General features: G+C 51.0%; 1 protein-coding gene across 1 annotated transcript in view; it reads left to right on the forward strand.

The window, feature by feature from the left end:
- The window catches only part of OTOG (otogelin), a 650,929-nt gene that overhangs the window by 89,160 nt on the left and 544,998 nt on the right, over positions 1-16,771 (forward strand). Inside the window, exon 13 of the mRNA XM_073657941.1 lies at positions 10,295-10,427. Within this exon, the coding sequence (XP_073514042.1) occupies positions 10,295-10,427 (133 nt within the window). The remainder of the gene's footprint in view (positions 1-10,294; positions 10,428-16,771) is intronic.

Here is a 16,771-nt window from a genome sequence, read left to right on the forward strand (position 1 = left end):
GAAGTCATGGGATAAGATGTGCTATGCGTTTCTGCTGCATTTCCGCACGAAAAAAAACCCACAAAAAATGCACCAAATCCGCATCGTGTGCACATAGCCTAAAAGTCCTCTGACCTTTCTTCCATAGAGAAACTCAAAGGGGGAGAACCCAGTGGACTCCTGGGGACTTCCCGATAAGCGAACAGGAGATGGGGTAGGTACTTCTCCCAGTCTGAATCCCTGTCAGTGAAGGCCCTTAGCATATTCTTCAAAGTGTCATTGAATCATACACAAAGTCCATTTCTTTGAGGATGATAAGGTGTCGTTCGGATCGCTCGTACTCCACAAGTGCGCCACAGACACTGTACCAGCTCCGACATGAACTGTGAACCTTGGTCTGACAGGATCTCACTTGGGAATCCTACTCTGGTGCAGATGGTAACCAGGACCTCGGCCACCTTGGCTGCAGAAATACTTGACAAGGCCACAGCTTCTGGATATCGGGTGGCATAGTCCACAACAGCAAGAGTGTACTGCTTTCCAGATTTACTTGGTTTAGCCAGGGGTCCAATGATATCGACATCTACTCTTTGAAAGGGTTCTTCTATTATAGGGAGTGGTTGCAAGGTTGCCTTTGGGTGATCTCCTGGTCGCCCTCTACGCTGACATATGTCGCACGTTCGGCAAAAATGCACCACGGCCTGAGAAATCCCAGGCCAATAGAAAATTTGAGTCAATCGTCTCTCAGTGCGGGTTTTCCCTTGATGGCCAGCAGTAGGAATGTCAGGAGCAAGGTGTAATAGGGAGACGCTGTATTTCTGAGGGAGAATCAGCTGTTTGCTATAAGTCCAGGGTTTGTCTAGGGAGTCTGGGCTGGTAGCCCGATATAGAAGTCCATTTTCTCTGATAATTTTTTCCCCATTTTCCCCTAACTGCCCTATTTCAGCCCGAGCCCTAAAACTAGCTAGGGTGGGGTCAGTCTCTATCTCTTGTCTAAACTGAACTTTATCCCAAATGACACTCATATGATCCCCACAAGAAGAGTCACTCACCGGCCGTGAAGGCTGTTCTGGTGGCATTACTTCCACTGACGGGGTGAACACGTCCACATCTCCTGCTCTCTTGGCTTGAGTTACCGCACCGACAAAGTCACATTGAAGATTCCCCACGTCGTTTCCTAGAAGAACGTCTGCAGGAAGGCCGCTCATCACACCAACCATGCATTGTTTTGCCCCAAAGCCATAATCCAGGGTCACACTCGCTCTTGGAATATATCTGAGTACCTTCAGCCAATTCAATGGCAATTCCTGGCCCCTTTTGAATTGCTTCTGGTTCCATTATTCGGGGATCGGCTATGGTGAGAAAAGCCCCAGTGTCACGAAAGCCAACAACTTTTTGGCCATCTAGCACGACCTCCTGTAGGTGTTTGCGCTGCAGATCAGATGAACAGGTGACTGTGTCTCGCACCCTATAGACTCCTGGTAGGGAGCCAATATATCAGAGTCACTTGGCAAATCATCAGGGGGTGAATCCAGCTCTTCTCCTGTTGAAGGTGTCTGTAGAGAATGGACAGGCAAAGGTGGTTTGTAGCTGTTCTGCATCCGAACACCTGGACAGGTGTATTGCACATGACCAGGCTGCCCACATCCATAATATCAGCGCTCTTTGATTTTTTTTATCCACGTCATATTCCCAAAGAGGAGGCAGGAGTAATGGGAGGCACATTCACACGGGGTCCCATATAAGTTAGTAGTCTAGTGGGACGGTGAACAATGGAGGCTACTAATGTTGGGGAGCTGGTAGTTTTCTTCTCACTGACTAGTAGTTTTTTCCACTGCGGTTTGATGGTGAGAACCTCATTAGCTAGAGCAGCAGCTTGTTCCACAGTCGCTAGTTTCCTCTCGCGCACCCATTCCCGAATCTCAGTGGGGCATTTGGCGTAGAATTGTTCTTTTAGGATGACCTGGAGGAAGGTCTCCCAAGTTAAGGCCCCCTCTCCCTCCAGCCAAAGATGACATACTTGTTTAATCCTGTGGGCAAACATCTTGAAAGACACTTCCCCCTCACAGGCTAAAGAGCGGAACTGAGCCCTGTAAGTGTCTGATGTCACAAACCGATCGGAGCCACGTGCCCCTGATCCTTCCTCACAACTTCCGTGAGTTCCGAGTTTAGGATAATGTGAAGCGAGCTTATAAATTTTATATATTTATTTACTCAAAAGAGAGATGCTAGGTACAATATATACAAGCGGTTACAAGTTATATATATATATACAGTAGTCAGACAGATACAGTAAGGAAGCAGTAATACGATACAGTAAAATTAAAAGAAATAAAAGTGAATATACCACACTTTCATCAAAGGTCTCTGGACACGGCAGGAAGGGTGCTGTCATGGGTCCAGGGTGGTTCCTTGTCTTTCTGCACATCTGTAGCGACAGGTAACCCTCAACAGAAAACCCCTCCTCTCTCACAGAGGGACACATTTATACGTAGCTTGGGCAGGGCAGAAAATAGGCGATTTACATGTAATCTCCTCCTCCCTTCTATCAGACATTTCACAATCCATTTCCCAGCAATATTCTCACTGTAAGGTGCGCATGGTAATTGATCTAACACAAGAGCTTCCCCTGACTTCAGAGGTAATTCAATTAGGTATTCCTCATTACCATGATTCAATTAGCTCCCCCATACTCTTGCCAGGAATAGGCGTTTGCACTACAAAGGTATATATCCTAGCTGACCTGTATTCAATTCTCTCCTGGCTTGTCACCCTGGTGTGAACGGAGGCTCCCAGGGGTTGATGTATAGAAGGGAAACAAATGCTGATGTAAATACTTTGTCCTTTGAAGTCAGACAGACTAGCATTCCTGCTGAGACCTTCATAGCTGGGAATATGAATTTCCAGTCCCTGGCCTCACCACATCTGGAGTTACAGCATAATATTCCAAGATGGTCTCTTTAATGTTTCCATAATCGCAGTTCCACCGAGAGTCCATAGCTCTATAAGCTTTAGCAGCTCCCCTCTCTAAGAGCCCCACTAGATGTCTGACTCGCTCCCTTTCCGAGACTTCCATTAATCGACATTGATGTTCAAAGTCCTGGAAGAAGCCCTCAATGTCACCTGCAGCCTCATTAAACGGCTTAAAGTCCTTACTGGACAATCTTGGGAATTCCCTCATGGGTGCTGTGGTTACAGTCGGTCTTGAGCTTCTAGCTGCTTCCACCATGCGCTGCCTCTCCTTAGCTGTGCGGATGGCCTCCCTCTTATCTTCTATTGTGACCTCATCTCCAAGCAATGCCATCTCCTCCTCATACCACACAACCCACTGACTTTTTTGAGTATTTACCTCCAGCTCCCATATTTCCTCCCCTTGCTGTGGAAATCCTTCGTTGGTGCCATCTTGCAGGCAAGCTTCTTCCAATGCCTCAATTAATTGCTCCTTGGACAGCTCTTTGGAGCCAACTCCTGATTCACGGGCCATTGTTTGTAGGGTTCCTGTATCCTGAGGTTCTGGTTCCAGATGTTGATGGGCCGCTGTCTTCCATTCCTTCTGCTCTGATCCCACCGCTGCCACCAGTTTGTGACAGGGTGTGCGACAGAGCCGGAAGGGACACCAGGCCAATGATCAATCCAACGAGATTTATTGAAGCAGGAAACATAGAACATCAAATATCAATATTGTTCCTTAAAGTCTGCAATGAGTCCACACCAAAAAGGGAAACAGTTCCGGGGGCGCCACCCGGCAATCCGACACCAGGGAAAAGGCAGAAGTAATCCCGGGATGAGTTTGATGGATCCAACAGATGAGGGACACAACACAATCCCACGTGGCAGCTTCTAACCATCCATGCACGGGCACCAGGATCTCACCTCAGCGTAAGATCCCCCATAAACATGTACTTCAGGTAACTCAAAGAAGGAGGAATCTTCTAGAACTCCAGTCTGTCTGCAGCGTTGTGTATTTAAGGGAAGCCCCATGCAGAGAGGAACAAAGACACAGATGTCCCCTCTAGATGCAGCACAGAAAATGCTAATATAGGCCTGAGTCCAATATGGTCCATGAAAACAGGCTGAGGTGGGGGGGGGGCACTCTGTCACAACCCCTTCCCCTCTCAATTTGTATATAGACTAGTGACCTCAACAGGTCGCTTGTCAAGTACACGTAACATGGCAGCCAGGACCCATGTCTCCTCCTGTCTGGACAATCCATCAGCAATTTGGTGTTGGTTCTCTTTTGAATATCATACAATAAAGTGACAGGGCTGAAGGTCCACGCTCCATTTCGCATCCTCTGACTTAAACGCTGATTCCTGTACCCACAAATCGACACTGTAGATCTCCCACATCATTTCCTAGGACAATATCTGCAGGCAGGCCACTCATCACCCCAACCACACATTGCTTGACCCCAAAGCCAAAGTCCTGTTCTACATTTGCTTTTATGATATTCCTCCATTGGCCTCCAGCTAATGCAATGGTAATAGCAATGGTGTATTGCTTCCGGACGAACCACTCTGGGATCAGCTATGGTGAGAAATGCCCCAGAGTCACAAAACCCAAGAACTCTCTGACCATCCAGCACAACCTCCTGTAAATCCTTTCTTTGATTATTAGAGTAACTCGTAGCTGTGGCCCGCACCCCATAAACCCCTAATGGTCGAACATGGGTGTCCGCGTCATTAGGCAAGTCAACTTGGAGGGGTTACACCTTTTCCTCCATGATATTTCGCTTTAAATAAGTTATAGGTCGATTTGGTGTAGGGTTATTCCTCAATTGATCATGAGGGCAGGTATCTTGCAGATGCCCAGGCTGCCCACATCAGTAACATCTGCGCTGTGTCACACTCCTTTCCATTTGCATTTTGGGGAAGGAGGTAAGGGAACTTGGAGGCTAATATTCCTATGAAGGTACATAAGGTGGTTGTTGGGGTTGAGGTCGATTCCTCCACTGGATGACTGGGCATGTGGCCTGCTGATGCCCACAGCCATAACACCTGCGCTCTACTACATTCCCTCCTTGTCGCATTCCAGAGGATGAGGTAGGACTAGCTGGAAGGTGATTCACATGGGTATCAACATGAGGTGGTGGTCTAGTTGGACAGCAAACCTTGGGGACTGAAGTGTTGGTAGTTTTTTCTCCATCCACCAGCAGCTTTTTCCACTGAGGCTTTATGGTGAGAACCTCATCAGCTAAAGCGGCTGCTTGTTCTACTATCGCTGGTTTTCTCTCACGCACCCATTCCCTGATCTCAGCAGGGCATTTGACAAAGAACTGTTCTTTTAGGATAACCTGAAGGATGGTCTCCCAAGTTAAGGCACCCTCTCATTCTGGCTAGCGATGACACGCCTGTTTGATCCTATGGGCGTACATTTTAAAAGAGCCTTCCCCATTACAGGCTAAAGAGAGGAACTGAGCCCTGTAAGTGTCTGGAATTACAGCATAATGTTCCAGGATGGTCTCTTTAATGTTCCCATAATCGCACTTCCACCGAGAGTCCATAGCTCTATAAGCTTCAGCAGCTCTCCCCTCTAAGAGCCCCACTAGAAGTCTGACTCGCTCCCTTTCTGGGACTTCCATTAATCGACATTGATGTTCAAAGTCCTGGAAGAAGCCCTCAATGTTGCCTGCAGCCTCATTAAATGGCTTAAAGTCCTTACGGGACACTCTTGGGAATTCCCTCATGGTGGGTGCTGTGGTTACAGTCGGTCTGGAGCTTCTAGATGCTTTCACCATGCGCTGCCTCTCCTTAGCTGTGCGGATGGCCTCCCCCTTATTCTATGGTGGCCTCATCTCCAAGCAGACGCCCGGAGGCTCAGCAGCACGATAGGGCCCAGCACCGCCACATGGGAGCGACACTCCAAGAAGGCCCGAGCTGCCTGCCGTACGGGTGAGCACAAAGACCTTTTACTCAGGGACGAGGGCCGCAGCATAGCTACAAGTAGCAGGGCCAAAGAGATTCGCGCAGAGGAATTTCACCTACAAGGTGGATTCCCAACTTGCTTCCAGGCCGCCCGGACCTCTACTACCAGCTAGTTCCCGTGCCGCGGTCTGGCTAATAACCGTAAGTAAAGATAAGAGGAATCCGCCATTAAGTTGTGGACTGGTCATTATCTGCGCCATCCCCTGCACTACACTGCACAGCAACATGTATAACGTTACCACTTCCTGCCCTGGAGCTAAGCTCTGCCTGTGGAGAGCTGAACCAACTCTGCTGCATCACCATCAGCTCCAGAGGATCTGCACCGCAGCGGCGGCTCCATATAGCCACATACCACAGGTGGCGTCACGAATATTATATATAAAAACTTTATTCCCTTTTCTTTATTCCCCTTTTATTGACCGCCCTGGGTCACGGACCGGGTCACCGCCACTGTGACACCCCCAGCACCGATCGGCCCGGCTGCCGAGTACCCCACGGCCCAGGGGGCGCGACAGGTGACATCCTGCATGGGGCATTATATGGGGGGGGAGAAGTGATATCCTGCATGGGCATTATATGGGGGGGGGAGTGACATCCTGCATGGAGCATTATATGGGGGGGGAGTGACATCCTGCATGGGGCATTATATGGGGGAGAGGTGACATCCTGCATGGGGCATTATATGGGGGAGAGGTGACATCTTGCATAGGGCATTATATGGGGAGAGGTCACATCCTGCATGGGGCATTATATGAGGGGAGAGGTCACATCCTGCATGGGGCATTATATGGGGGGTGACATCCTGCATAGAGCATTATATGGGGAAGAGTGACATCCTGCATGGGGCATTATATGGGGGGGTGACATCCTGCATGGGGCATTATATGGGGGGGTGACATCCTGCATGGGGCAATGGGGAGGGAACAGCCTGCATGGGGCATTTTAAGGGGGGAAAAGCCTGCATAGGGAATTATGTGTGGGGAACAGCCTGCATGGAGCATTATATGGGGGCCAGTATCCTGTATGGAGCGTTATAAGGGGGCCAGTATCCTGTACAGAGCATTATATGGGGGCCAGTATCCTGTACGGAGTGTTATATGGGGACCAGTATTCCGTATGAAGCGTTATATGGGGGCAGTATTCTGTATGGAGTATTTTATTGGGGCCAGTATACTGCGTGGAGCGATTTGCCGGTTTCTGAGCTATTGTGGAATTTACAATAGATATACATGTAATGTAAGAAGTGAAATCTTTGCATTGTACTATATATATATTTCGCTGCGGTATCTGTCCATCATGAATCGTGGTATGTGTTAAAGGGGCCACTGAGACTTTCGCCCGGGGTCTAGAAAAACCTGGAGCCGGCCCTGGGCGTAACCTTGGCTTCCCAGGTTTCTTCTGTGACATCCTGGAGACCCCGCGGATGTCGGCCATACAGAGTTCAAATGGCGAGAACCCCGTAGAGGCCTGTGGAACCTCTCGGATGGAGAACAAGAGATACAGTAGGAGGCAGTCCCAGTCGCTACCATCCTTTCCTATGGCCTTCCTCAGCATACTCTTCAGAGTCTTGTTAAACTTTTCCACAAGGCCATCTCTCTGAGGATGGTATACTGAAGTCCTCAGTTGGGAGATTTGCAGGACCTTACATAATTCCCTCATTACCTTACTCAAAAAGGGTGTTCCTTGGTCGGTCAGGATCTCCTTTGGTAAGCCTGTGCGGGAAAAAACGTGGACCAACTCGCGGGCTATACTCTTTGTGGAAGAGTTTCTCAGTGAAATCGCTTCAGGATAGTGGGTGGCATAGTCCAGGAGAACCAATATATATTGATGCCCAGGACCAGATTTAACCAGGGGACCAACCAAGTCCATAGCAATTCTCTCAAACGGCACTTCATTAATGGGCAATGGCACGAGGGGACTTCGAAAGTGAGAGGTGGGGGCGGTTAACTTGCATGTAGGGCAAGACCTGCAATACTTCAATATTTCCCGGTCACATCCGGACCAATAGAACTTCTGCACGATCTGCCCCTGTGTTTTTTTCACTCCCTGATGTCCCCCCAAGACATGTGAATGGGCCATGTCCAACACCTTCCATGTATAGGGGCCCAGCACTATTAACTGCTCCACACGCTCCTCCCTCTCTTTCGTGACCCGGTAAAACCACTCCCCACTCATCATAAAATGGGGAAACCTTGTGTCAGCCCCCAGCTCCTGTGCAACCCCATGTGCCCTGATAGTCATTGTCACCCCCAAGCGTGCGAGAATCTCGGTTTTTAGCTTGCCATACTCTTTGGCGTCCTGCTGTAGCTAAATCATAGCACGCCTTCTGGGGCTCTCCCATCAAGTATGCCACCAGTAAGTTTCTCCCTCTTTGCGACCCTTTCAAACACCATCAGGAAGGCCTCAACGTCATCCCTCGGGGTCATTCTCTGCAAAGCCCGTTTTACGGACGTGGGAGTCATCCGCCGGACTTGGGGTTGGGGCGCTGCCCTGGGTGCCGGTTGCCAGAAGCTGCTTCTGCAGCCATTGTACCTCCTGGTGCTGCTGGATCTGCTGTAACAACAGCCTGTTGGTCTCCTGCTGCTGTGACTGGACCAGGTGTTTCAACAGGTCCTCCATCTTGTCTGGCGATGCTTCCTGGCTTGCGACAGACTTCACCCATGACATGCAGTCCCCCCTGTAGCAGTCGAACGTATCTGCTGGGAACGTTGCCCGCACGTCTAACACCAATTGTAGTGGTTTTACTCACTTGGGTGCGACGGGAGGAAAACAGGAGCCATGTTCCTTTAAAAGTTCAAATGGGTTTATTGCTTCATAAGCCCAGAAGCCAAACAGAAAAGCAAATAGCCTTAAATCAGGCAAACAAAGTAAATGTCCTTAGCAGGTCTCTGCTCACTCAGTCCTGTGTGGCCTACAGGCTGGGGTAGTGTCCAGTATCCAGGCTTGGTCTGGAGACAAACATACACAAGAGCCCTTCTCCCTCCAAACACACAGATCATGTGCCAAACAACAGCCTCCATTTTATAGACTGTTAACCACACCCAGAGGTGAGGTATATGGGTAGCTGGACCCGCCCATTCTCTCCTAGCTACCCGTAACCTGGCTCCCAGGTGCCCCAAACGATCCTCTTAGTGCTCGTGTGCACTAGAGAAACACTCCGGGCTACATCACAGAGACCAGCCATCTCTGTGATACATACCTCCCATCTACTTGACCATTAGCCACCTTACAACAATTACATAAAATAAAAAGTAATAATGAAAGAGAATAACTAAACCTGATGTCACAGAAATGGATCAGAGCTTAGCGGAGGTAGGGACTACAGGAAAACTGACAGAATCTGCAGCAATCTGCACCTTCAAAGCACTGACAAATGACACAGACGCAAATACTTCTTTTTATTAGCTCAAAGTTACTCCCACATACCTCCCCTTGATGAGCTCATGTGGAGGTGAATTCTGGGATGTGCTGGGTCTCTTAGAATTTTATGAGATCCCCAACTTACAGGATATCTTCACCCCTGAAGGTCCCAGGCAGTAGATATTGACATCATATTTCTTATCATGATTTTACCGTTACATAAAGATCAACCATGGCCTGGTGCACATCATCTTTTGGACCGTTATTAAGTTTGGAGGGATTCTAGTGGCCCCACGGTGATGTGAATGAATACGTCATGTCTGTCCCTTTGCTACCATGCTGAAAATCTATATACCATAAAAATTGGATTGATACAAAACCCTAATATTCATATTTGGACAATGGAGATACAAAAGCTGGAACACTCTCAGCCAAATCCTTCGAACCCAGAATGCTTCTTCCTTTTAACTAAGGCAGCCTCTGCACTTCTCTTTCCCTGTGTAAACAGATCTCATAGCTTACTGTCTTTTCCCCAGTAGATATCATGTTTTAATTACCTGGACACTGCAGGAGGTCTCTATTTCAAATGGAGGTTGAACTCTTCCTATGTTTTCTAATTTCCTCATTTCCCTTGTTATAATTATTTTCTTTCTCCATTCTCCAAATGTTCTTTGTGAGGTCCTACTTCAAAAGGAGTTTGAAGTGACAGCTCTTTCTCCCTTCTGGAGAGATCTTATGGATTTTAAAAGACAATAATAAAAAATACACCGTACAACACACTCCCTATGAAAAATATTCAGCCTTTATGGAAGATCAGATTTGTCAGTAGATCTTGAGGTGGTGTGATGCACAGACACAGTTGCTAAATCTCCGGCAACTCTGGCAAAAACTATTGGGATACAAAGATGTGAATACTAACGACAAATTTGGGATACAGTTTTGAAAAATTTTGAAATTGACACATAAAGTTTGTGAGTACAGAGCACCAGGTTAGTCATGTGACCAGGACTCTTTCTTTTTGGGTTTTGCAGAATCTGGACAGATCCTGTATACAGTCTGTGGAAATCATGGTTTATCAGGATCAGAAGAAGCAAGTGATGGTGACGCAGTCCGGAGATATCTTACTGTACAGTCAATACAAGATCAATCTGCCATACACGGATGGTAAGTGCTGCATGCTGGTGCCACGGACTCCTCACCCGTGGTACATGTGCCAGTGGCCTGTATGGGGAGATAAGGCAGCAGAAAACTGTATGTGGCTGGTGTCTGTATGTGGCTGGTGTCTGTATGTGGCTGGTGTCTGTATGTGGCTGGTGTCTGTAATGCACACGCCCGGGCTGAGCGGCGTGTGCGTGTGATTCCACTGGACCGTGCCGGAGAGTGAATGCCTGGAGGGGCATAACTAGGTATTCACCCGATCCGACCAGGGTCGCACGACGGCATACGACGCCAGTGCACCAAGGAGGAACCGAGCAGAGGGACCAGGTGCTACTCCAGGCCAGACCCCGGACATGGCTGTTGACCCACACAGGGGAATACACGAACAGACTGGTTAGGCTGGCACACAGACTGGTGGGAATAGGCAGGCACGACTGGTATGCAGGCAGGCGGGTATGCAGGCAGGGGGGTACAGGCAAGCACGGCTAGAGTGCAGACAGGAAGGCACTAGCAGGTAGGAACACAGGTGGGATAGGACCAAGTACACACTGGGACTCTGGAACAGAACCACAGATGTGGCGGACAAACACAGCAGGACGAGGCCGCCCGGAGCCGTGAGCAAGAGCAGGGCAGGACGAGGCCGCCCGGAGCCGTGAGCAAGAGCAGGGCAGGACGAGGCCGCCCGGAGCCGTGAGCAAGAGCAGGGCAGGACGAGGCCGCCCGGAGCCGTGAGCAAGAGCAGGGCAGGACGAGGCCGCCCGGAGCCGTGAGCAAGAGCAGGGCAGGACGAGGCCGCCCGGAGCCGTGAGCAAGAGCAGGGCAGGACGAGGCCGCCCGGAGCCGTGAGCAAGAGCAGGGCAGGACGAGGCCGCCCGGTGCCGTGAGCAAGAGCAGGGCAGGACGAGGCCGCCCGGAGCCGTGAGCAAGAGCAGGGCAGGACGAGGCCGCCCGGAGCCGTGAGCAAGAGCAGGGCAGGACGAGGCCGCCCGGAGCCGTGAGCAAGAGCAGGGCAGGACGAGGCCGCCCGGAGCCGTGAGCAAGAGCAGGGCAGGACGAGGCCGCCCGGAGCCGTGAGCAAGAGCAGGGCAGGACGAGGCCGCCCGGAGCCGTGAGCAAGAGCAGGGCAGGACGAGGCCGCCCGGAGCCGTGAGCAAGAGCAGGGCAGGACGAGGCCGCCCGGAGCCGTGAGCAAGAGCAGGGCAGGACGAGGCCGCCCGGAGCCGTGAGCAAGAGCAGGGCAGGACGAGGCCGCCCGGAGCCGTGAGCAAGAGCAGGGCAGGACGAGGCCGCCCGGAGCCGTGAGCAAGAGCAGGGCAGGACGAGGCCGCCCGGAGCCGTGAGCAAGAGCAGGGCAGGACGAGGCCGCCCGGAGCCGTGAGCAAGAGCAGGGCAGGACGAGGCCGCCCGGAGCCGTGAGCAAGAGCAGGGCAGGACGAGGCCGCCCGGAGCCGTGAGCAAGAGCAGGGCAGGACGAGACTGCCCGGAGCCGTGAGCAAGAGCAGGGCAGGACGAGACCGCCCGGAGCCGTGAGCAAGAGCAGGGCAGGACGAGACCGCCCGGAGCGGTGAGCAAGAGCAGAGCAGGACGAGACCGCCCGGAGCGGTGAGCAAGAGCAGAGCAGGACGAGACCGCCCGGAGCGGTGAGCAAGAGCAGAGCAGGACGAGACCGCCCGGAGCGGTGAGCAAGAGCAGAGCAGGACGAGACCGCCCGGAGCGGTGAGCAAGAGCAGAGCAGGACGAGACCGCCCGGAGCGGTGAGCAAGAGCAGAGCAGGACGGACAGGGCTCTGTTCACACGGAACAGACAGGAAGGGAAAGGCAGAGCCAGATACCCACAGGGTACTTGCAGTGAAGTAGCGAGTGGACCACAAACTCACAAACGGGAGTACAGAGACAAGAAGCAGGAGTTAGGTACAAGTTCAGACTCTGCAGAAAAAGGAAAGGAACGGACATAGAGAAAAAACAGGTAAAAGATAGGAGAGAGTTCAGACTGGAGCTGAGTGTACGGAGGAGACCGACACTGCAGCGGGATACAGGAGCGGGTCTGGGAATACGGCCCCCAGAGAGGCAGGACGAACAGGCAAGGAGCGTGTTCAGACAGGACAGACAAGATACAGGAGCGGGTCTAGGTAATCAGCCCCTAGAAGGCGGGAGGAACAGGCTAGGAGCGTGTTCAGACAGGGCAGACAAGATACAGGAGCGGGTCTAGGTAATCGGCCCCTAGAAGGCGGGAGGAACAGGCTAGGAGCGTGTTCAGACAGGCCTGGAAATACAGCCTCCAGGATAGGCAGACAAGAGAACACAGAACGGGACCTGGCACCTTCAGAGTGAACGCACACACTGAATGAAACACAATGCTCAGGCAGGGATTGATTGGGGGCAGCTGGGTTAAATACCAGGTGACAGACAGCAATAGGCTGAGGACGCACAAGGGGTGTGACCCACAGCAGGTACAAAAAGCAGGAAGTGATCGGGCGCCACCCTTAAGCAGCAGAAACAGACACAAACAGACAGCATGGAGGGAAGCCAGAGAGATATTCTGGACTGGAGATCAAGTGCGCGCTCTTGCACAGTGGGAGATGGACCACTATGCAAGGACGCCGCCAGGTATGTTACAGTGTCTGTATATGGCTGGTATCTGTATGTGGCTGGTATCTGTATGTGGCTGGTATCTGTATGTGGCTGGTATCTGTATGTGGCTGGTGTCTGTATGTGGCTGGTGTCTGTATGTGGCTGGTGTCTGTATGTGGCTAGTGTCTGTATGTGGCTAGTGTCTGTATGTGGCTAGTGTCTGTATGTGGCTGCTGTCTGTATGTGGCTGCTGTCTGTATATGGCTGCTGTCTGTATGTGGCTGGTGTCTGTATGTGGCTGGTGTCTGTATGTGGCTGGTGTCTGTATGTGGCTGGTGTCTGTATGTGGCTGGTGTCTGTATGTGGCTGGTGTCTCTATGTGGCTGGTGTCTCTATGTGGCTGGTGTCTCTATGTGGCTGGTGTCTGTATGTGGCTGGTGTCTGTATGTGGCTGGTGTCTGTATGTGGCTGGTGTCTGTATATGGCTGGTGTCTGTATATGGCTGGTGTCTGTATGTGGCTGGTGTCTGTATGTGGCTGGTGTCTGTATGTGGCTGGTGTCTGTATGTGGCTGGTGTCTGTATGTGACTGGTGTCTGTATGTGACTGGTATCTGTATGTGACTGGTATCTGTATGTGACTGGTATCTGTATGTGGCTGGTGTCTCTATGTGGCTGGTGTCTGTGTGTGGCTGGTATCTGTATGTGGCTGGTATCTGTATGTGGCTGGTATCTGTATGTGGCTGGTGTCTGTATGTGGCTGGTGTCTGTATGTGGCTGGTGTCTGTATGTGGCTGGTGTCTGTATGTGGCTGGTGTCTGTATATGGCTGGTGTCTGTATATGGCTGGTGTCTGTATGTGACTGGTATCTGTATGTGGCTGGTGTCTGTATGTGGCTGGTGTCTGTATGTGGCTGGTGTCTGTATGTGGCTGGTGTCTGTATGTGGCTGGTGTCTGTATGTGGCTGGTGTCTGTATGTGGCTGGTATCTGTATGTGGCTGGTATCTGTATGTGGCTGGTGTCTGTATGTGGCTGGTGTCTGTATATGGCTGGTATCTGTATATGGCTGGTATCTGTATATTGCTGGTGTCTGTATGTGGCTGGTGTCTGTATGTGGCTGGTGTCTGTATGTGGCTGGTGTCTGTATGTGTCACGCTGTCTCAGTATACTGGAGGTAGGGGGCCTAAGCTGACCCTAAGCTGGGGCCCTGACTAATCCCTCAACCTGGAGGTACTGTTAAAGGTACAGAGGTCCAGGCCGCCAGCGTAACCCCTACCTCCTGAGGATCCCTGCACCTAAGTAATCTAGTCCTGAGATGGACCCCGATCACAACAAAAGGGGACAAGAAATAATATGCCCACACACAGTACTTAGACGAACGAGACAGTACAAGGGAAAAACCAAAACCACCTTGCATACAACAACTGCACAACTACAACAGAGGGAACACCAACGGGAAAGGAGATAAATGATAAAGCGAGGAAGGGAAAAAACACTCCAAGTACACTTATCTCAGAAACTCCAAACACCACGATCCGCTCTGTAAGTCTGAATGAAATGCTTTCACCGACACTTCCCAAACAGACCAGCAGGCATTTGAAGGAGTCTCACTACAGAAGTATTGATTGCAGCTGGGCGAGGCTGGACCTCGTCTAGCACAGAGAGAGAGAGAATTAACTCCCTCACTGCCGAAAAACACAAAGCACCAACAAGTCAGCTGCGAGAAGTCAGGCTGTGTACTCGTGACGATCTTCGTGGCGACACACCCGTGACAGTACCCCCCCTTCTACGAGGGGCCTCCGGACCCTCAGGGCCAGGTTTATCCGGGTGAGTCGTGTGGAAGGCCCGAACTAATCGGTCTGCGTTAATATCCGACGCAGGAACCCACATCCTCTCCTCAGGACCATACCCTTTCCAATGAACCAGGTACTGAAGGGACCGGCGATTAAAACGTGAATCGATGACCCTTGATACCTGGAACTCCAAGTTACCATTGACCACCACTGGAGGGGGAGGTAAAGGTGACGGTACCACCGGCGCCACATACCTCTTAAGCAATGATCTGTGGAACACGTTGTGAATTTTAAACGTAGGGGGGAGGTCAAGACGGAATGCCACCGGATTAATAATAGAACTGATTCTGTACGGCCCGATGAACCTGGGACCCAGTTTCCAGGAGGGAACCTTAAGTTTAATATTCCTGGTAGACAACCATACCCGATCGTTCACACTTAGGTCCGGACCAGACACTCTCCTCCTATCAGCCATACGTTTGTATTGGTTCCCCATAGTATTCAGATTCTTCAGCACCCCTCTCCATACTGAAGCGAGTGATGAGGAAAATCGTTCCTCCTCAGGAACCCCCGAAGAGCCCCCCCTACTGAAAGTACAAAACTGGGGGTGAAAACCATATGCCCCAAAAAACGGGGACTTACCAGTGGACTCGCTCCGCCTATTATTAAGAGCAAACTCTGCCAGAGGTAAGAAAGAAGCCCAGTCCTCCTGGTTCTCTGACACAAAACACCGGAGATATGTCTCCAAGCTCTGGTTCATACGTTCCGTCTGACCATTGGTCTGAGGATGAAAAGCCGATGAGAATGACAAATGCATCCCCCGCCGTGCACAAAACGCCTTCCAGAACTTGGACACAAACTGAGACCCCCGATCAGACACCACCTCGGAGGGTACCCCGTGAAGCCTCACAATCTCCCCAATGAACACCTGCGCAAGAGTTTTAGCATTAGGGAGAGCCGGAAGAGCGATAAAATGTGCCATCTTGCTGAACCTGTCCACTACAACGAGTATGACCGTTTTACCCGAAGACGGAGGGAGGTCCGTAATAAAGTCCATAGATAGATGAGTCCAAGGACGCTCCGGGATCTTCAAAGGTAAGAGGGCCCCAGACGGACGGGTATGTGAGGTCTTAGAGCGCGCACAAACCCCACAGGACGCGACAAAAGTTACCACCTCCTTATGTAAGTTAGGCCACCAAAACCGACGCGAGAGGAGATCCACAGTTGCTTTACTCCCCGGGTGTCCTGCAAAAACTGAGTTATGGTGTGCCTCGATCACCTTTTGTCGCAACTGATCTGGAACAAACAGTCTCCCCGGAGGTCCAACAGGGGCGTCCCCCTGAGCCTCCAATACCTCCTCCTCCAGCTCAGAGCATACTGCCGAAACCACCACCCCCTCCTGAAGGATAGGAATCGGGTCGTCCGTATTCCCGGCCCCAGGGAAACTACGAGATAAGGCATCCGCCTTTACATTTTTTGACCCAGGACGATATGTAACGACAAAATTAAACCTGGTAAAAAACAATGACCACCTAGCTTGTCTGGGATTCAGACGTTTCGCGGACTCCAGATATAGCAGGTTCTTGTGATCGGTGATAACGGTGACCAGATGGACTGCCCCCTCTAAAAAATGGCGCCACTCCTCAAAAGCTAACTTGATGGCCAAGAGTTCCCTATTTCCGACATCGTAATTCCTCTCAGCGGACGACAATTTTTTAGAGAAAAAGGCGCACGGATGCCACTTACCAGGGGACGAACCTTGTGACAATACTGCTCCCACCCCTACCTCGGAAGCGTCTACCTCTACAATGAATGGCTGTGACGCATCAGGTTGAATGAGTATGGGTGCCGAGGCAAAACATTTTTTCAAGGAGGAGAATGCTTGACAAGCCTTGTCAGACCACCTAGAAAAATCCGTCCCCTTTTTAGTCATGTCTGTGAGAGGCTTAACCATGGACGAGAAATTACGAATGAACTTCCGGTAATAATT

Source organism: Phyllobates terribilis, unplaced genomic scaffold (assembly GCF_046119375.1).
Source record: "Phyllobates terribilis strain yellow unplaced genomic scaffold, ASM4611937v1 Scaffold_13__5_contigs__length_258822181, whole genome shotgun sequence".
Lineage (NCBI taxonomy): Eukaryota > Metazoa > Chordata > Amphibia > Anura > Dendrobatidae > Phyllobates > Phyllobates terribilis.